At 45.9% G+C, this 20,353-nt stretch overlaps 4 protein-coding genes across 5 annotated transcripts; 1 reads left to right on the forward strand and 3 right to left on the reverse strand.

Annotated features, from left to right (window-relative positions):
• Positions 1–552: 552 nt before the first annotated feature.
• gtf2e1 (general transcription factor IIE, polypeptide 1, alpha) lies at positions 553–9,308 on the reverse strand. 2 transcript variants are annotated; one of them, XM_005743767.2, is made up of 6 exons: positions 9,153–9,308; positions 8,339–8,650; positions 8,072–8,229; positions 4,747–4,942; positions 4,339–4,568; positions 553–2,065 (listed from the first exon to the last, which is right to left on the reverse strand). In XM_005743767.2, the coding sequence occupies exons 2-6, from the start codon at positions 8,626–8,628 to the stop codon at positions 1,626–1,628; spliced, it is 1,314 nt and encodes a 437-aa protein (XP_005743824.1). In that variant the 5' UTR covers positions 8,629–8,650; positions 9,153–9,308; the 3' UTR covers positions 553–1,625. The 2 variants fall into 2 exon arrangements, with proteins under 2 accessions (XP_005743824.1, XP_005743825.1); XM_005743768.1 differs by lacking the exon at positions 9,153–9,308 and adding an exon at positions 9,073–9,146.
• A 26-nt stretch (positions 9,309–9,334) lies between these two features.
• rabl3 (RAB, member of RAS oncogene family-like 3) lies at positions 9,335–12,410 on the forward strand. The gene is made up of 8 exons (XM_005743766.2): positions 9,335–9,450; positions 10,073–10,164; positions 10,575–10,704; positions 10,791–10,905; positions 11,000–11,150; positions 11,512–11,583; positions 12,212–12,250; positions 12,342–12,410. The coding sequence occupies exons 1-8, from the start codon at positions 9,405–9,407 to the stop codon at positions 12,396–12,398; spliced, it is 702 nt and encodes a 233-aa protein (XP_005743823.1). The 5' UTR covers positions 9,335–9,404; the 3' UTR covers positions 12,399–12,410.
• A 151-nt stretch (positions 12,411–12,561) lies between these two features.
• Positions 12,562–14,137, reverse strand: LOC102196660 (granzyme B-like). The gene is made up of 5 exons (XM_013913505.1): positions 13,984–14,137; positions 13,704–13,848; positions 13,213–13,360; positions 12,856–13,116; positions 12,562–12,739 (listed from the first exon to the last, which is right to left on the reverse strand). Exons 1-5 carry the CDS (start codon positions 14,027–14,029, stop codon positions 12,581–12,583), a joined length of 759 nt encoding a protein of 252 aa, XP_013768959.1. The 5' UTR covers positions 14,030–14,137; the 3' UTR covers positions 12,562–12,580.
• A 5,459-nt stretch (positions 14,138–19,596) lies between these two features.
• LOC102200781 (granzyme B-like) lies at positions 19,597–20,346 on the reverse strand. The gene is made up of 3 exons (XM_005743779.2): positions 20,281–20,346; positions 19,854–20,108; positions 19,597–19,757 (listed from the first exon to the last, which is right to left on the reverse strand). Exons 1-3 carry the CDS (start codon positions 20,290–20,292, stop codon positions 19,605–19,607), a joined length of 420 nt encoding a protein of 139 aa, XP_005743836.2. The 5' UTR covers positions 20,293–20,346; the 3' UTR covers positions 19,597–19,604.
• Positions 20,347–20,353: the final 7 nt, after the last annotated feature.

Consider the following 20,353-nt stretch of genomic DNA (forward strand, 5'->3'; position numbering starts at 1 on the left):
GCACAGGCAGGCTTTCTTTGCATTAGCTGGTTTAACAAAACGGGCTTCTCAGTGCACTTAAAAAGTATTTTATGCGTCATTCAAGTCTTCTTCCCCACAAAATGGATCAAGTGAGCACCGCCTGCTCCAACCAGACAGAGACGGGTGACAGAGAGCTGCACAGGTTACACGTGTACAACACTCAGGACCCTGTACGTACAGGAATCTGTGGGAACGCTTCACTTCCACATTATGTTTTCAACATGTTACCATGGCGATCAAAACCCACCACCACCGCAATGAAAACTCTGATTTTAGGCTAAATTTACATTTCTAACCTGGTACAGAGCACGAGTGCACAACTTCCATGAAAGCAGCTGTCACCGTGGTAACTGATGCTGAACGCAGCCCGAACAGGAGCGGCTTATCAGAGTGTTGGTTGAAAATCAGCAGGAAGTGCCGCGTTCTTCTAATTCACATTAAGTTTTAGATGAAACCAGATCACATGACGCAGGGTTTTACGTGGGTAAAGTGACAAAGTCAAACGTTATTAAAACCACTGAAGCCCAGGTAGAGTGACAGGTGTGCAAAGTGCACGTTTCCACTTGGTGATGAAAAAGCTTTATTCTTACCTGCTGCTGAAACTGCAGCTACGGCAACACAGAATAAATCAAACAAAACGTTTCCTCTGTCGACAAAGCAACTCCCACTTCTCGTTTTTAGCCTCTGCAACAGTAACAAGCTGGAACATGTAAAACCCAAGATTAACACTGCAGAAGATTGTTAGTCGCTTTTCTTTGTGGCATTTGTGCAGTTTGCCGTTCAAGTTTTATGACCTTTACAGAAGTTTTGTCATCTGATACGGTCACTGGCTGCAGTAGGCGACACTCACAGGGATCATTCTGAGTATGACATGTGAAACGCTCAGAGCTGGAAGCACTGAGCCTAAAGACGTTGAGAAACACCACAGTGATGACACCGCCCCTGGTGACAGTACACAGGAACAACATGATGGGCAAAAAGTATGTTTATGGTATAAAGACTCCTCCTTCACCACAGTATCTTTTTATTACAGACTGCTCCAAAGAAGCAATGTTTCACTGTTAGCCACATGCTCCGTCTGCCTGAGACCAGTTTTTAAACGTCCCGTCTGTTAACTTGTTTCAGACAAAAAGAAGAAGTAAATCACAGAACGTAAAGCCAGCTGCTTCGTCCTCGCAGGTTCTTCAGTTCTCCATCAGTGTGCAGCTCCAGCACCTCTACCAGTTCTCCAAGCTCACTGCTGCATGTGCTTGTTTGCAGAAATCTATTTTCCTCGTCCACGAAACTGAGCGCTGAAATTTACTGAGTAAAACACCTGATACATTTAAACGGGACATAAAAGAAACAGGCAACAAGATTCAAACTAAAGACAAAACAGTTGGCACTGTGCAGCTAGGCAGCTCCTTCTGGGGTTGTAGGGCGGAGATTTAAAAATACTTGGGTCAGAATACTACACGGGGGGCAACACTGTCGGAGTACGTCCTCATTAATGGAACGAAGAACGCTGAAGCAGGCTGAATACTTGAGCAGCATGATTAAACGAGCTGTGTGCACAGACATGCCCACTGACACAGCGGAGTGAACCCACGCTGTGACCGACTGGCTCAGAAGAACATGTCCTGGTACAGGTTCTGGCCCATCTCGATGTAGGCCTCCTTCTCCTGTGCAGACATCTGCTCCACCAGCTCTGGCCTCTGGCTCACCTCTCTGTAGGAGAAGGGCCGGCCTCCCACCATCACTGTGGGCTCATCGCCCACTTCCTCAAATTCATCGTCGTCCTCATCATCCTCCTCTTGGCCCCGATGCTGCGCGGCAGGAGGAGGACCCGGGGGCGAGTCGTCGTCCGACTCGCTGGTGTCGCTGTCTGAGTCACTGGCGTTGGCAGAGGTGAGAGCCCTCGCAGCGGCGCTGGCTCCGCCTGCACCGGCGCCTGCAACGCTCCTCTTCTCGTGGATTAGCAGCGCCCGCATCACTTCCTCGTTTTCATCTACCTGACTGGTGCCAGGACCAGGCGCTCCATCCTGGGCTCCAGGTACGTCACCACCTGTGAAAACCACATTGAGATTAGATCACATTCTCATTTTTAGCTTAACTCACAACTTCAACACAGCTCTGCTCTTCAACCCTGTTATTCTGCATCCGTGTCATGTGGTAAGGTAACCATGGGGTCGAGATTTATCATCACATGATGCAACTTCTAACTAATCCAGGACATCTCACTGGAGCGTAGGCTGGATGACACAGCACCTGCACCGTTTCTTGGCAGACATTCAGTGCTGCCATGTTTCATCACAGCAACGCAAAAAGAAGGCGTGGCCTGGGACAAACAGCTGCAACACATAAACGTGAGATCTCCAAGAACGACCGATAACGACATTAATCTGTTTTAAAAGAAATGTGCTGGCTTCAGAGTGAGTGAGTAAGTTCTTAGAAACAGGTTTCTTTATCGATACCTGTTCCAGGGTAGCTCTGTGATTGGTCTACACAGATGGGAAACTAGATGAACAGAAACATTGGCTGAGGATCAGCGGAGCCTATCAGAGAGGCGGGAAACCACGAGTGGTAATTTCTTCTCCTACTTCCTCCCAACTTGCTGAAATCAGCTCAGACGAGCTAAACTGCAGTTGCTATGCCAACCACCACCTGGCTTAACGTCATCTTGGCGTTTCAACCGGCACAATGCTAAAAGCCTGGCAGTTCCACGGTGGGCAGTTGCCCCCAGGGAAGCCCTCGGAGCTCTCTAACGAACGGTAGCGCACCGTTTCAGTTTCGGCGTGCGAGCTCGAGCCCAGCCTGACTTTATGTAGATGTAGCAGGTGCCACATCCCCGCTGATGTCAAAGCAGGCAGAGCGGGTGACGTCAGCCAGTGAGTGTGGGCTGAAAGAGCTGCTCCATCTTTAGAGCCTGCACCCACAGGTGCACAGCCTCCGACACCAGTGTTCAGTTTTCACCAGCTGAAGCTCCGCACGCTTGACTGAAATCATCAGAACAGCCAAGGTGCACATCCCCACCAGCAAGCACAGAAGACGCGCTCGTCCCCTCTCAGCAGCTGAGGACAAAGAAGCTCCACATCTTCTGTTTTTTGATGCATCGTATCAGAATTTGGGTTTTTCTTTACACGTTCAAATGAATAAGTTGTATTTATGAGCTGGAGTCAGACCCTTTATTCTTTCAGTAAACCAGATCATGAAACACACGTTTACAGCTCGATGCACGCTCAGGATTTAAGCACAGGGTAAAACCTGCAGGCAGACGAACCATGAAACACTCCGACGGATGCAGAGACACACCTGTGACAAAAACACAACACACATGTCTAATTTGTAATTTCCATAAGAATGATTCTATTATGAGTGATCCTGCCTCAGCCACTCACTAACCAAGCCCTGATTATTCCAATTAAGCAATTATGGCTCAGCGGTACTCTGGCCAGGTCTGATTGCTGCATGCCCTTGGGTAAGGATCCAATGTCATTAGAAGAAAACTTGTTGAAGGGCTGCTCTGACAGATGGAGGTAACCTGGCTGACCTGTAATAACCTGTTCCAGCTACAGACTGAGCACCGACTGAGATGAAAAGCACAAAAACGGCGCTCTCTGCAGTCCATGCAGCATCCAAGCTACCCGCTCCTGAAACACCAAACCCTCTGAGGACGAGAAACATCATTCATGATTAACGATCACATAAACAGCCGCCGAGTCTGGGAGGAAATTCACGCTGAATTAAACTTAAACTAATTCACGGAGTCGGAGATTGCAGTGCTTTAGAGTACGATTACATTCATTCATCTTCAATAACGAGCTGCACATTCTGGAGACGTTTTTCATCCCACTCTGTGAGTCCATTTTCAAATGTTATTGTATTTAGTGAAGACGTTTAACCCCTTAGCAGTCCAATTAGTCCCCTAAACCATCCAATGTCCCGTGGGCGGTACGTCCGACTGCTAAGGGGTTAAATTGGATCTTTTTAACAAACTCTACACGAGAGACAAAGATGAGAACGGTGTGCTGCAGCTTTTAGATCTCACTGTGGGTCAACACACCTGAATCACATGATTAGTTCATTACCAGCCTCTGGAGAACTTCACGACATGTTGAGGAGGTCACTCAGCTGTGATGGATCTAGGACACATCTAAACCTGCAGGACACCGGCCCTCCAGGCCTGGAGCTGGACACCCGCTCTAAACAGTATCTGTTTATGTTTAGTGTGTCTGAATATAATGACTGAGCTACAAATGAAACAACCATCACAGAGATGTCACAGACTCGTTGATCCGCCTCAGCTGAGAGCGGCTGCAGTGACAGCGCTGTACTTACGGTTCTTGAGGACGTCCGGCTCGTTGTAAGCGCCCTGTACGGTGCTCTGAGTCAGCCACACCGGCCTCTCCTTTGGCGCCTTGCTGTCACCGGCCTGTTTCTGCTGCTCCTCCTGGTCCATGTTGATGACCACGTTCTGGGTGTACAGATCAGCGTACGTCGATCCTTTGTTCGACCAGGCTTCGCGGTGCGGGCCGCTCGCTGCTCCTGATGCTGCAGCACGTTCTCGGCTGCAGGAAAGAGTCAGCGAATAATATTTACAGCTAAGTTAACACGATTAAGTCTGAGAAATGTGCCCAGTTCACTCGTTTCGGTTCCTCCTGTGGCTACAGACAACAGCTGACCACAGCGTAACCGCTAACTGCGGTGAGCTGTTCGAACGAGGGCGATGCTGCGAGGCAGACTGACCTCTGTTTGAGAGCAGGAATCTCAGCAGGCTCAGGCTCCAGCAGCTCATGGGACAAGTTCACGTCCTCGGTTTCACGGAGCAGCACGTAGATGGGCTCGATCTGCTCGTTGAAGCGCGCCACGAGCGTCCTGGCGTCAGGACAGACAGACTCATCCTCTTCTACCTCCGTCTGGCAGAAGGTACAGCGAAATGTACCTGCAGGTGAAAAACAATCATTACAGACCTGCCTACAGGGCGCTGCATGGACCGAAGCCTGTAATACAAGCCAGCAGAGAAGTTTAGGCTCCAACTACTTTACATACCAGCTGATATATCACAGGAAGTGAACCTGCTGGTTGCCATTGGTGCCATTTGTGCTCTGATTTTGGTGATTTATAACCAATCGGGGTCAGGCTTGGTCTTCATGGAGGCTGGGCGTGGTTGTGTCGACACAACAGGAATAAGAGCGCTGACAGAGACTCTTGCATTAAACAGGAAACGTCTGCGAGGGAAACTGTATGCTGTGCGCACCACACTTGCTTCCTACCATTAAGAGAAGGGCACGCTTCGACCATCTACTTCTCTGGCCGATTTCAGCTTCAGTAGCGGGAGCCGTGCCAGCAGCAGCGCAGAGCTCACGCCTGCTTTATGTGTATGAGAGGACAAAACCACCCAGACCCCGAAAACTACTATTACAACTAAAGCACCTCCAGATTAATGCAAATGAAGTGAACAGTTACAGCTGAGGCTGCTCAACAACTGAAAGGCAACAGCGTCTCATTAATGTACAAACTGTTGTTTGTGCATTTAAGATTAAAGTGGTAAATACCTCATTAAGATCTTATTTATCCTCGATGTGTGCCAAGCGGCACCAAGCTGAGATTACTGGAAAAAATCATTACAAAGTAAATCACGTAAATATGATGAATACGTTCATAATGGTCTGGCACTGGTCTCTGGCTCAGCACTGAAACATTCTGCTTTTCCTGTACAGAGGTGGAGAACATGTTGGCCGAAGGTGAGGAATGAGCACGGCAGGTGGAGTGAGTGGAAAAAGATCACGTGTTACAACATTCACGGCGCGCTGTGAAAACAGAGCTGCAGGGCTTCGGCTCTCCTTTGTGGGTCAGAACGAGCTGGAAGACCAGCAGTGTCGTGTCCGATCCTCGTGAGGTTACGCTGAGTGTTGCTGGCCCGACAAAAACAGCCCATCAAACTACCAGCAGAGCTGCAGGTACCCGAAGGCTGAACCCTGACCGAGGCAAAGCAGCAGAGACAGGGAGCGGTGCAGAGGAACCGTGAGGCGTGTCATCACAAACACACCGATGGCTCATTTATCCAGAGTGACCAGACTGCACATCTATTCTGTCCCATTCGCGTCTTTTCTTAGAGCTCGATCATTTAAACACACCCACATTTTAACATAGTGATTCTACAGTGAATCAACCTGACAGCCAACAACATCAACTATTTACAACATTTATCCCAGTAAACCACAAGTACTGGACAGAATTATTCACTGAAAATGAGAAACCATCTTTAATGATTTGTTGACCACTCCTGTGTGAGTCCTAGAAGCCGAGCCGGATGGTTGGCAGTCAGCCCCGACCCTGGCAGGCAGTCAGCGTGGTGTCACAGCTTAAAGCTGCCGCAGTTTATGAATGAAAACAGCTCACAAACAAATACAAACCTTTGCAGAGAGAGCACAACGTGGACAACGTTTCTAATGCAAATCAGGATTTTTAATGCACATGTTGGCCCTGCGACAGACTGCCGACCTGTCCGGGGTGTACCACGCCTCTCGCCCTATGACAGCTGGGATAGGCTCCACCCCCCGTGACCCTGACAAGGATAAGCGAACGAGAATGGATGAATTTTAGCAAACACACATACAACCCAGTTCATCAGTTCTGGGGATGTTGCTTCAATTTCTCTAAAACCAAATTCAAAGAGAGGCCATTTTCCCAAAATGCATTGCATCCTGTGTAATACAGTAATGTGCACTGCTCGGAAACGAAGCACTTTAAAACATCAGATCAGAAATAAAATCCTGCTGGATATCTGCACCGAGCTCCAACAGCAAAGTGAGAGTGGCTCCAGTGTGACTGCAGGGAGACAGCAAATGTTCGGGTAAGGGCGCGTACTGACACTATCATGGCCGCTGTAAGTCACTGATTACCAACTATTTAAATCTGACGTAAAAGTGAAGATTCTGGGTTTTTAAAGTGCACAAACGGTTTCATGGTCACCTACGTTTGGTCTGTGTCATTCAGAGCTCATCATTATGCAGCATATGCAAGTATGTGTGAGGCTTATGACTCATCCTTATTCAAATAACAGACATTTAAAGTGAACTTTAACATGGCAGAATGTTAGCGTACGACTTGGAGCTTATACAAAGCCACGTACACGTCATTAGCTTCAATGGCAGTCTTTTCATGTCCACGTAGCGCTGCTAACAAAGCGCACACACACACACACACATTTAGAAGTAACTCTGCATTAAATGGACAATGAACAAAATTCATGCTTCTATCTCTATAACGTACACGATCCTCTGTTTGTTCATACTATAGTTTCATTAGGAGGAATTGTCATTAAATGTATCCTGCTATGTGCTGTTACTGCCATCTAGAGGTGAACTGAGGAGCACACAACATAATGGAAGTGCAAACAAAAAACAACACATCAGATCACAAAGTGATCCTTGCATCAAAAATACTGAAGTCTTCATTTAACTTTGACAAACTCATTTCTGTACATCCACTGTGAATCACTGCCAGTCGTGAGCGCCTGCCTCGCTTTCCCCACATATTACATCTGCAAACATTTTCCAGATAAACTGAGAGCCAGATTTACCAGGTTAGGATAATCACAGAGGGGCAAACACGTCCACAGAGGGAGAAAGTTCTGCATCTATTGATTTAAAAAAAAAAGATGAAGAGTGTCGTCCTCCCTCCCGCTGACACTGCACGTCGAGTTCAGTTACTTTATGCTTGGTTTTAAAAACAAACTACTGAGGAGCAGAAATATGTGGGGCCTTGCTCCAAACCAAAGGGTTTAAGACTCAGTGAAGATCTACGGGAAAGAGCCAAAGCTGAGGCACCACGCTCACCGCTTTGAGCCGTCCACCTGCACCAAATACTCAGAAAACGACAAGTTTCTCTGTGCACGCAGCATGCTATTTAAATATATATGAACTCTCCCCACCCGCGGTAAAGAAGCTTCTAATTAATTATTCATCCCATAAAAGCTGGACTAAAGTCCCGTCAAACTGCCAGAATGCTTTCAAAAATCCAAGCGTGTTGAATATTACAGTATAGCAGCACTGGTCTGCACCTTTACCTGTCATAGGGTCGAAGAGTTGGTTGGCCTCGAGGTCGGTGAAGGTGGAGAAGCAGCAGGGACACCGGAAGGAAGCGCGGTTGGTGGAGTCTCGCTCATCTGTCTCAATGCGTCGTCGCATGTGATCCAGTTTATACTTGACCACATTGACCAGTACCCTAAAAAGATGTAAGACAGAAATAAGACTACTGAGTCTAAAGTGTCCAACACACACACGCGCACACACACACACACACACACACACACACACACAGCAGAGATTTAAACCTGTAATTAATGAAGTAGTAGTTGTGTCTCGTTGTCTTGCCATCGGGCGCCGTCTCCACCCTCATGCGGCACTTCACAAACTTGTCTGCTTTTAGGGTATTGAGTACTGAGCGCAGCTGCTTGCGGTCATACTTGAGCAGCTCCAGCATGTCCTCCTCACGCACACATGGGTTACGGATCAGCACATCCAGCGCCAAAGCATGCTCCAGGCCATAAAAACCCCTCACGACCTGCTTGGCCAGCCGCTTCAGAGCTGCGGGGACCTCGGTCAGTACCGCTGGTTCAATCATCTTTGGGTCTGGAGAGAAAGAGCTGCAGGGCAGAGTGCGACAGCGGGGAGAACATCAGGAAGGCAGGGATGAGGAGCAGGGCCAGAAGAGTTATCCAAGTATAAAACTTTAAATTTAAGAGGGAAGTGTAAGGTATACTAGAGCACACCAGTAGGAGAAAAATCCCGGCCGCGTTATCGATGTCAAATCATCAATCACAGCTAGCGTAGCTTAGCTTAGAGCCAAACAAAGACTTTAAACATAATGCATCCGGTTGGCCGGTGTTATTGTACATTTTAAGGTAATACACCACAATAGAAAGACGGCGTGTTAATCGTTTACCGGTCATCTTATTATTTCACACTTTATCTTTAATAAAAGCTCGATGAAGTTACTTTTATTTAAGTTAAGCGCTAACACTGAGTTGGCCTGCAGAAACCCGGCAGGCGTTAACGCGACCCTTACCGGTTATTGTTTATGTGCCAACAGTCATCTCAGAGTCACACACACCGACGTAAACTCACAAAAACACCGCTAAAACTCACCGAACACAAACGCACGTCACGGTCCTTTAGCTGCTGGGTTAGCCAACATGTTTCACTTCTTATTTTGAGACGACGACCCCGGAAATGAAAAATAAACCCGGGCCAACTGAAATGTTGGCCCGGCTGCACTAAACTGCACCCATAGAAGCGAAGACGCTTGAGTGACGGGCATGTTGGCGAATAGCATGGCTTTGTTTTCATGGGGCGTGGTTTTAAGAACACTGTTTACTTCCTGATCGCGTCTATCAAAAAATGGCCTCTCTTGACAGGGTAAAAGTGTTGGTTTTGGGAGATTCCGGTGAGTTATGAACTATTTTCACAAGCAAAACCTTTACTACTGTCTGCTGTTCTTTATAAGGACACTTGCTTATTCTGAACGGAACAACTCGCTCACTTATAAAACTCTTAATCTTTAAGTAGGAGACCGACGCTGTGGTCAGTTTGCTGCTGTGGCAGTTAAAGCTACGGATAAACATCACGTAACACACCTGTCATGTCTAAGCTCACGGGTAATTTTCACAATAAAGGTACATCGGCGAGCGACGCTGAATTTTAATACCCGTCATTTTTACATCGGTCACTTTGCGGCAGGTGGATGTAAGAAGAGTGTTTGGGTGTGAAACGATTCCACACCAAGAGTTTAAATTCCACAGAAGCACGTTTTGCCGAATCAGAGAGCCACACCCTACAGATCATTACGGATACTCACTGATGTTGTTCCGGAGATGTGCTCTGCTGGAAGCCGAGTCTGTCGTAAACTGACTCGATGTTTCGGTGGAGTTCAGTCTTCCAGTCAGCAGCAGCTGTAGAGTCTATTCATAATTTAAATCCATTAATATCGATCAGCTACACAAAAATGTTTAACCTGCTGTGCTTTGCATCAGCTCCTTTTATCCAGTATCATTTTGTGCTCTTTGCAGGGGTTGGCAAGTCTTCCTTGGTCCATCTGCTATGTCAGAACCAAGTTTTGGGAAATCCATCGTGGACTGTTGGCTGCTCTGTAGATGTGCGGGTAAGCAGGTCCAGCATCTTCTACTTTACAAAGCCCTGCTGGCCTTTTATTTTAAACTCGTATAGAACATGACAGAACACACTAACGAGAGGGAGACGGGTGTAACGGTGAACCTGAAAGGAACAGGTGCACAGGTTTAAATAGCAGGGTGTCAGGGGTGATCTGTGACAGAAGGATAGCAGCAAGAGTGAGAGGGCAGGTAATGAGGCCTGCTATGATGTATAGTTTGGTGACTGACAAAAAGATAGGAGGTAGAGCTGAAGGTGTTGGGTGGGAGTGACCGGGATGGACAGGTTTAGAAATGAGTCCATCAGAGGGACGAGGCTGGGATGGTTTAGGCATGTGCAGAGAGGTAAGAGTGAGATGGCGCCCGATGAGCTATTGATGTCGAAATAATTATTCTACTCCAGGTTCAAGACTATAAGGAGGGGACCCCAGAGGAGAAAACCTTCTACATTGAACTCTGGGATGTTGGAGGATCCGTTGGCAACGCCAGCAGCGTCAAAAGCACGAGAGCAGTCTTCTACAACTCGGTTAACGGTAAACACTTACAGACAGATCTGAAAGCATTGATTTCATCAGTGACGTGTTATTGAGACATGCTCTTCATGTTTGGGTTCTTTTAGGAATTATATTGGTCCACGATCTGACCAATAAGAAGTCCTCTCAGAATCTGTACCGATGGTCACTGGAAGCTTTGAATAAGGATTCCTCTCCAACTGGAGTCATCGTTTCAAACGGGTGAGCAGATCTGTGTGTTCGACATCGCCCGTCTTCATTCAGAATAATAAACAGAAAACATGGCTAATGTGGAAGCTTCGATATTTGACTGCAGCGACTATGACAGAGAGCAGTTTGCAGAGAATCCGGTGCCTTTGCTGTTGATCGGGACCAAGTTTGACCAAATTCCAGAAAACAAGCGCAGTGAAGTCCTCACTCGGACGGCTTTCTTGTCCGAAGACTTCAATGCAGAAGAAATCAATCTTGTAAGTCGCCTCACTCTGCTCTACGAGCTCTCAGCTTCAGCTCCTTTAAACCAATGAATCGGTTTCATTCATTGTTTATCTCTCACATAAAGCACAACTCATGTTTAACACTCATAAAAAAGGAAACTAGACTAATGATGAAAATAAAGCGGCGATTCACACACCACCTACGTTTTTCAGTCAAAAACAAATCCTAGTTCACAACAATAAAAACAACACATGTATCATAAACATCACAGCATCAGTAAGCTCCTCTCTGTCCTGTGTCTGGTCCTCCAGCCTAAAATAAAACATGTGGAAGCTGCTGTGGTCAGTTTCACTGCGGGAGCTGAACGCTTTTGGTGTTGTGTTGTTTTCCCAGGACTGCACCAACCCCAGATACCTGGCTGCAGGCACCTCAAACGCTGTGAAACTCAGCAGGTTCTTTGACAAGGTGAGAGCTGTGAGCTGCGTCACTGCGGTCTGCCAGGCAGGCCGTGACTCGGGCTGCGTCCACACTAGCCCAGATAGATTAGGGTTAGGGGGGAATGTTTTCTGATGAAAACGCCGTTCCGGCTCATCGAAACGTCGCGGCAAAATGTGGAGGAAAAGCAGCGAGTGTTTTAAATGGACTCACAATGAGGTGGAGTTGTTGCTGCGAGTAACACAAAAGTACAAAGTGGCAACAGTGAGTGAGAATTAAAGAATTCTTTGTTGCTGTCTTTGTTTAATTAGTCACATGACTGCATCACATGACTAACATGCGTCATCATTTTAGAAAGTCTCTGTTTTCAAATGTGTGCGTCTCAGTGTGGACGGGAGGCCAAAACGGAGAGACGAGGTTGCGTTTTCAAACGAAAATGCATTCGTGTGGACGCAGCATCACACGCGTGTGTGCACCTCCGTCTTTGTGCTGCGGTTACACGTGTGGATTTATCGAGAGCTGTCAAACGGGGACAAACATCATTTGGGCTTCACGTTTATTTTGAATCATAGACCTGGAGGATAAATGTCTCACATTAATGGGAGTCCTTTCTCTTGACGTGTACGTGTGTTCTGACTTGTATTAAACCTTTCAACAGGTAATAGAGAAAAGATATTTCACCAGAGATCCCAGTCAGGTCAGTTTGTTTTCGCTTTTTTCTGTCCAGTCAGAGTCGTAACAGTTTTGGCAAAAGGTTGAAGGTGACCTGTTTCCCACTTTCTCTGCAGATGACTGGCTTCACAGACAGAAAACGGTTCAACTTCAAAAGTTTGCACTATGACTGAGACCTGTGATCAGACCCCGCCCACTCAGACACGCGCTGGAAGTGAATCTAGAAAAGTTTATAAAAGCTGGAAATGACACATGAAGAAGGTGCTGAGGACAGAATGAAGAGGCACGCTTTGAGCTTTTTATTACACCATCATGTTTTTAGAACATATGCTTTACTGCTCCTCTGACTCGTGCATCATTCCTGCTCCTCCATTGTTTGCTTGATCCACGGGATGAAGGAGCTGACTTTAGTATAGACATGCGGGTACTGTGGATTATTGCAGTCCTCTCCCCAGATGAAGGCTGTTATACCCTGAGGCTTTGTGTTGCAGATAAGTGGCCCACCGGAGTCTCCCTACAAAGAAAGACTTGATTGAGCGATCTGTGTAAAGGTTGCACATTTTACATGAATAAAAGACTAAACCTGTATTTGAGTTATTAGCTGCTGGGCTGCTTTTGTTATTTCGTTACCTGGCAAACACCTCCATCCCGTCTGGTAAACTTGGTGCATATCATGTGACCAGAGTTAAAGTGTTTTTGCCAAATGTGTTTGCACTCAGTGCTGAACTGCATCTTCTCTGTGGCTTCTTTAAGGACACTTGAACGAGATCCATTAGCTCTGGTTAGTCCCCAGCCGGCCACAGCACATTTAATGTTGGCGGGTGTTTCCCCGTTCTTCTTAGGCAGTCCTATGGTCCTCACGTACTTATTCAGCGTGGCGTTCTTCTTCAACTGTCAAAGAGAATCAGTGAAAGTTGCTCCTGCATCAGTTCAACACATGAACCCAGTGCACAGGGAATCAGGTCACTTTAAACTTTTTCACTTTACCTTCAGTAACATGATGTCATTGTTTAAGTTCCCAGTGAACCCTGGATGAGCGAAATACTCGTCCACTTCGATGCGTTGCTGAGTTCTCTCTTTCTTGGTGATGTCGTGTGCTCCGAGCACCACGGTGCAAGAACCCCAGGTCTCATTTCTGAACAAGAAACACAAAGTTCAAAGAAGCGTCTGCAGTCGCACTGATACTACGGATGGTGTGAATCATAATATCGACACAAATGAAGGTCCATGCAGTCTTCTCAGTGTGTTGCAGCGCTCCAACACCGTTAGAAAAATGACTCCCAGGAAAACTGTGGTGGCCCATCACCCCACACAAACACCTTCCACTCATTTATATGTAACTTGATGGTGTGTCCTCAGTATCACAGTTCAGCTGTGACACAGTTTTATCATAGTGACTGCTGATAGAACAGCAGCAGCTAAAATAACATCCTTTTTTAAAAACAGTTATATATATATACACCATATAAAAAGCGTACTTGCAGTGAGCTGCAGTCAGAACAAAGTCCCTCTGAATAAGGATCCCTCCACATGAATGTACTCCCCGATACTGGACTGACACCATGTACGGTCTGGAGTGCGGCTTTGCCTCCCTGCCACCGACTATGCCGCTCTCAGCAGCCCCTTACAGGAGAGCAAAGGTCAAATCAAAACAGCGACCACAGAAAATTCTTCATTTTGGCCTTTAAAGAAGTGGGAAACTGTATTTCAGCGCAGGTCTAAAATATCCTGTCATTGAAACTCTGCCAGTCTTCTTACCTGTGAGGGAGATTTGCAGAAAGACGTAAAGGATGCAGCAGATCATGGTGGGACAGACGCTGCAGGCTTGCAGTGACCCCCCCACTCCACACGTCTCTTTTTATAACACGCCTCCCACAACAGAAACTTTGTGGTCAGAAGTTTCTGCACGGATATCACACCTTTGTCTGCACCGCTGCATGTAACAGGTGGTGGTGCATCACACACCTCCAATCATTTACCAGCAGAACATTATTTCTGTTTTCAGGATGAATTAGAGTCCTGATCATTCATTTATTATTATTATTAATTCATATTTTCAATTATGTATATAAATATATCTAAACACGATTCAATAAAAGGACGAAATGTTACGATGCAGTGCTTCATATACAGAAGGTCTTGAGGGATTGCTGCTATGAGGGAACTTTACCAGCGCGACATCGTTGTGTGCTTCAACTTCACAGGATGTTTCGCTCTTTTATCACAAGCTGTTCTGCCAGTTTTTAGTTTCTCTTTACCTTCCTTGGTTGGGTTTAGAGATTAGGAATCTAGTCTGGATTGTCATATTAAAATTTTAGGACACATCGTCAGTAGTGGACGTTGGATTCCTCGGGTGTTTTGGCCATTATCACTAGACACTCACCCAAGGAGGCCCTGTCACTGGTTTATGTTATAATGTTATTTCTCTTCTTCTTTCTGCTGTTTAATTTTCTACAGTTTATTTTATCAATTCACCACAAAAGTTCTACTTATCTCTTTCATATTTAAAGAGCCTCACTTCTTCAAAGGGATAGAAAAGGTGATCGCAAGAAGTAAGACAAAAGAGACAAGATAGGAGCGAGGAGAGCCGGAAGGGGGGCGCCTGATCTGGCATCCCACACCTCCCGCCGGATCCTGCTGTACGCTCTGCCTCCCAGAAAAAGGGAGGAGCAGAGGGGAGAAGAGTGAAAATTCTAGTGTTGGGCTTTCTATGATTTTGAAGCCCCCTGTTGAGGCAGGCCCACCACGGGTTGATCAATCCTGGGCGTGTCTCGCGGTTAGCTGACTGCCTTAGCTGCACGAGTGATGTCAGCCCTTTTTAACAAAAGACAAATGCTGATGGATACTGACGCTCCTCTTGGTTGGTGAAAGGTTGAGCAATGATGGATTTTCTTTTGCTCTCAACTTTCTCGGCTACACACCTGAGGACCTGGTTGTGTCTCCATGTGGATCTGCCCTGAGTACGGCTGGTCCTACAACCAACCAACATGTGCTTGAGTGTGGCTGGTGTCCCGATTCTTTCTTGATGTGCTGAGAAAGAACAACCAAAACTCAGAGCAGGTTCAGTCAACAAGAATGATTTATTAAGCACATGCATGGGGGGATGTACACAAGACCACCTTCTGTGTCGATCTCCATAGAGGAAGCACACAGGCTCCACTATTTTAAGGGCTGAAGGGCTAAACCTGCCCTGTCCGCATAAGCAAAGTTTATTATCCTGCAACAGTGACAGTTAAGTTCAACCCCTTCTAAGGCACTCATGTTTGCACTTCACTTATAGTCTCAATGCTCTTTCACCCCCAATCTGTTTCCTCTTATTCTCTTTTAGCAAAGTAAAAATAGGCAACGTTCTCTGCAGGTCTGCACAGTTTCAGTCTGGCTAAGCATTGCAATAACCTCTGATACAGTTTATCACGGAAAAACAAAATCCACAGCCAATAAACACTAGAGAATGTGTTTTCTTACATCTTACTCTGACTGTCACTGGGCAGACGTGTGCACTGTTGCAAGCAAAACACTTCTGGTAATACCCTATAATCCTGCACATTTCATTAGCAGCTGGATTAATATGGCCTTTGCTAAAATATTACTTCATGATATATTCTCCACCTTCGAAGAAAGTCACAATACAGCTGACGCCGCTACTCCCCTGCCAGCTCGGCCGATCTCACCTCCAACAACGGCATCATGGGTGCGGGGCCTTCCAGTCCCGCGTCCATGGCCCTTGCTATCACCCTCTCGGTCAGCCGTCTGATACAGGGAAGGCAGCAACAGCTGCACGTGACCAGGATAACTATAAAGACTGTACACAGGGGGCAGGATGGGTCCTTTCCAAACCACAGCTGCAGATTCATTGGGGAAGGCAGCACATCGTATGTCGCTTGGATGAAACGTAGTCTATTAGACTCCATCCCCCAGATTTCACTCCATGAGAGTTTCCTCTTTCCCACACTCTCCCAGTTCATCCAGCGACCCTGCTTGGCCAGCGCTACGGCTCTGGCATGTCTGGCTGTTTCCTCCTGCCGACGCACCTCCTCCACCACCATTTTTCAACCTTCGGTTACAGATGCCTGTTGCCACCGAGGTGTTACTGCTCCAAGACCAAATCCTCCTCTGCCCTGCTGGACGTGACCCACCACGTCACGACGGTGAAGAGCAGATTTGGCCTGTAGCACAGATGTGGCCGGGGTCTCGGGAGTCCGTAAGTGACATCTCAAGCCTCACTTTTGCACATTTAATGTCCTCCACCAGACTAGTGATAGGCAATGACAGTATAGAGTCCAACACTGCTGAGGCATTTGGGAAGTCCGAGCCACGTGCTCGCGTAGGAGCTCACCAGCCTCTGCAGTCGATTGGCATGACTGAGTGAGACCTGATACGTCGTCAGTGGCCGCAGTAGTCTGGGAGTGCAGTGTTTTAATCTGGCCGTTAGCCTTGTTCTGCCGTGGTTGTTCAAGTTGCCAGGTATCATATATTCATATTTTCAATTATATATAAACACAATATATTTTATAATGTCTGTGGTTTTATGAGACCCTGAACATTGGTCCTGAGGGTTTGTCTCATCGGCTGCCTGTTGACTGCATGTGCTTTAAAGTAAGCCGTCTGGGTTGGTGGTAAATACCCGAATGGAAAGTGTGTGTCAAAGCCAAATTAACCACAGTGCACACAAAGGTGATCACACCTCTCACTGTGAACCTTACACACATTTGTGCCACTCTATTCTCTCCGGAGCTCGCTTGTTGTTTCTAAAGAAAAATGTCAGTGATGTGAGATGGACATGAATATACAGAACATAATGAGCGCTGATGCTGGATGCAGGAGATCGATCTATCGATCTATCTATCTATCTATCTATCTATCTATCTATCTATCTATCTATCTATCTATCTATCTATCTATCTATCTATCTATCTGTGTGTTTAATATATATACATAATAGTCATTTCTTCAGTAAACTATATTGTTTTCAATAATTTATCTTTAAATGACTTGAAAATTATATATTTCCACAGAAAAGCCATAAAATTGTGACGAGTATTTGTGGTTTCCGTGGAATTGGAGGCGTTTTCTGCAAACAGTTATTAGTTTGATTCTAAGGAAAAGTTCAGTGATGTGTGGGTGGACATGCATGCTCCAGGAACATGACACCCACAGACAGACAGAGCCTTTACCCATCAGTGGGAGGAAGATGATGAGCACTTTCAACAGCGACACTGCTCCTCTTCCTCCGGGCGGTGTCAGTGTGGCGCCATCCACAGGTCAAACCTCAACACTGCACCTGATCCAAATGCACAAGTTTTGCTGGGGTCAGTGTCACTGCTGGTACCTGGACCCTACAGAGGGTGGTCCGACTGCTCCAAGATGACACATCAACACGTGCCATTCCCAGGTTTACGGCGTCTCTCAGCACAATCTCAGGATCAAGGAGGAGGTTCCAGAGCCCGGCAAAACGACCTCCAGCAGACGACTGGTGTGAATGTCTCCGAACAATCAGAAACAGACTTTGTGGTCACAAATTTTGAAGCCATCCTGATAACCTTATCCCACCAACGATGTGGTGATCCAACTTTTTTCAGTGTATTTAAAAAGATCCTCTGGAAAAGATTAGAATTCTTGTAAATGAGTTTAATACACAAAAGCACATGAACAGCAGAAACGTACATTTACAGAGAAATAATAGCAGAAGAGCAAAGTGAAGCGAGCCCCAGTCAATTGTCAATTTTGCACTTTGTTCTGATTAAATCTCCGTCCCTGGTGTTACATAACCTTCTGGCACATCCATCACTCTCCGAGCTGTTCCCAACATCAATCATTTATTTGGGTCTTTTTTGACACTTTTAAGACCAGAACTCTGGAAAACGATCAAACATACAGCAAAGAGAAAACAATTCCTCTCCCTGACAGCTTTGTCGGGTTCGCTGTCAGGGGTGGGCTACTATACCCGTTAAAGAAGGGTTTTTCACAGTTTTGGCAACTGCAGATGGGAAACAAGTGTCCCAGGTGCACTCTCAGGCAAAGTGTGTTTACTTTATGGGTTAGAGATGGATGCTTCACCACCTGCTGGCAGCAGAGAGGCTCCCAGCTGCAGCCCAGCCCATACTTGTGAATAATATTTGATCTAAAGATGTGGATCTTGGGATTTTAAACATGCAGGTTAAAAGCTTATCAATGTGATTCCATTTATATAAACACTCCAGTGCAGATGTACAGAGAGAGGATACGAGTATATATGATTACATAGTGTATATGTGAGTATATGTCTGGTGCACACAGGTATATATGTCATAAACATCCACAACAACTTCCTGAGGGCCCGGCGTCCTCTAATAGGCCCTTTGTCTGTCTCCTGTCTCCAGGATTCTGGATTTAGTGTTGGAAAACCTGAAGACAGTCCTCCCTGGAATCACAGTGTCCCTCAGTTTGTTAGTCCACCTTCTTCCATCCATCCCTCTTCATCACATCTTTGTTTTTGGTTAGGGTTTGTGTTTTTAAAAATCTATTTTCCATTTTGTTTGTGTCACAGTTTTGTTTTCATTCAGTTTAGTGTCGGTGTGTCCCGGCCTGGAAGGCCTTACCTTCTTTCATTTATCCAACCACACTGTTAGTTTCTCATGTGTGTGTTATTGTCTGCTTGCTTTCACATGTTTCCCAGTTTTGAATTGTTCCGTATCCGAGGTGTGATCCCAGGTTCTCCTGTTCTTTTCCTCTGACCTTGTTCAGCACTGACAAACTCAAAGGCTTTAACACGTTTAATGGTCGGCTGGTAAAAACTACCCGAAAAAGAAAAACCTGCAAAATCTGAACAAAACTGTGAAAATGTGCATGAAAAATGTATAAAGAAGAAAATAATATTTCAAAAAGAACATGTTAAAAATCAATTAATTTAAAAACAAGAAAGAAAAATATGAACACTTTTAATGGTTCTTTGATATTCTGTGCGAAGATCAATGCTGCCATTGATTCAGCCCCACAGGGCCCACCCTGCAGGGCTCAGCCAGCCTCAGAACCAAGCCCGGCCGTGCACACACCACATAAACGACACAAAGACGCACATGCACGCTCGCCCATCTGAAGTGTGGTGAGCAGAGCAAAGGGAAAAAGAGTCGTGACAAGAGTCTCTGAAATGTTGAACTTATTTTATTTTAAAAAACAATTTAAAAAAGAGATTCTGGGAGGCCAAAAATGTTTCAAGCTTTATTTTTTAGTCGTGAACAAAAGAAACGAAAAGAACTCAAATCAGTGCAGCGGTGAAAAAACAAAACATTGCCTCAAGTTCAACTCCCCCCGGCAATCAAGAAAACTCCTCCTTTTTAATCAAAAAAAAAAAACGTTCAAAATAAACAAGGTGAAAACCCAAACCCCGAAAAAAAAATCCTTTACTTTTTCATTGTTTCCTTGATCCAGGGGATGAAGAAACGGACTTTAGTGAACACGTGGGGGTAGCTGAGATCAGTGCAGTCCTCTGGTGAGGTGTAAGCTGTTACACCTTGAAGCTTATTCTTGCAGATGAGTGGTCCACCAGAGTCTCCCTACAAAACAGGCAACAGAAAAACTTCCCTCAGTCAGTAGCAGTTATCATTCATCACTAAACGTTCAGTAGTTAGTCTGCTTCACATGTGACATACCCGGCAGACGCCTCCACTCCTTTTGGTAAAGTTGGTGCAAATCATGTGATCAGAATTAAAATATTGTTGCCAAATGTTTTCACAGTTAGACGTGGCCTCTATGTTCTCTGTGGCTTCCTTTAACACATTTGAGGGACAGTCATGAGCTGTAGTCCATCCCCAGCCGGCCACAGCACATTTCATGTTAGCTGATGTTTTTCCTTCAGGCAGGCCGATGGTCTTCACGTTCTTACTGAGTTTGGCTTTCTTTTTCAACTGTGGACACAGTGTGTTTGAGAGAGCAGTTACTTCCTGATTTTAGGTTAAAATAATATCTCCTACCTCACTGCATAATGCAGCGTGACAGATATACTGCCAACAGTGCTTCACAGTGAGGTTAGCCTAAATATTCATTTTATTATGAAGCTTTAAACACTCTTAGTTTTACCTTCAGTAACATGATGTCATATTCGTATTGTCCAGTGAACCCTGGATGAGCGAAATACTCGTCCACTTCGATG

The sequence above is a fragment of the Pundamilia nyererei genome, unplaced genomic scaffold (genome assembly GCF_000239375.1).
Source record: "Pundamilia nyererei isolate P.nyererei 1_Seehausen unplaced genomic scaffold, PunNye1.0 scaffold00135, whole genome shotgun sequence".
NCBI classification, from domain to species: domain Eukaryota; kingdom Metazoa; phylum Chordata; class Actinopteri; order Cichliformes; family Cichlidae; genus Pundamilia; species Pundamilia nyererei.

Excerpts from the sequence above, each read along its gene's own strand:
- rabl3 (XM_005743766.2), top strand. The coding sequence starts at position 9,405 with ATGGCCTCTCTTGACAGGGTAAAAGTGTTGGTTTTGGGAGATTCCG. Across the intron at positions 10,906-10,999 it reads GGAGTCATCGTTTCAAACGG|CGACTATGACAGAGAGCAGT; the intron begins GTGAGCAGATCT and ends ATTTGACTGCAG. Across the intron at positions 12,251-12,341 it reads TCACCAGAGATCCCAGTCAG|ATGACTGGCTTCACAGACAG; the intron begins GTCAGTTTGTTT and ends CTTTCTCTGCAG.
- gtf2e1 (XM_005743767.2), bottom strand. The coding sequence starts at position 8,628 with ATGATTGAACCAGCGGTACTGACCGAGGTCCCCGCAGCTCTGAAGCGG. Across the intron at positions 4,569-4,746 it reads ATTCCTGCTCTCAAACAGAG|CCGAGAACGTGCTGCAGCAT; the intron begins GTCAGTCTGCCT and ends TCTTTCCTGCAG. Across the intron at positions 2,066-4,338 it reads GCCGGACGTCCTCAAGAACC|GTGGTGACGTACCTGGAGCC; the intron begins GTAAGTACAGCG and ends TGGTTTTCACAG.
- LOC102196660 (XM_013913505.1), bottom strand. The coding sequence starts at position 14,029 with ATGATCTGCTGCATCCTTTACGTCTTTCTGCAAATCTCCCTCACAG. Across the intron at positions 13,849-13,983 it reads TCTGCAAATCTCCCTCACAG|GGGCTGCTGAGAGCGGCATA; the intron begins GTAAGAAGACTG and ends CTCTCCTGTAAG. Across the intron at positions 13,117-13,212 it reads ATGACATCATGTTACTGAAG|TTGAAGAAGAACGCCACGCT; the intron begins GTAAAGTGAAAA and ends TCTCTTTGACAG.
- LOC102200781 (XM_005743779.2), bottom strand. Across the intron at positions 19,758-19,853 it reads GGAGTGGAGGCGTCTGCCGG|GGAGACTCTGGTGGACCACT; the intron begins GTATGTCACATG and ends CCTGTTTTGTAG.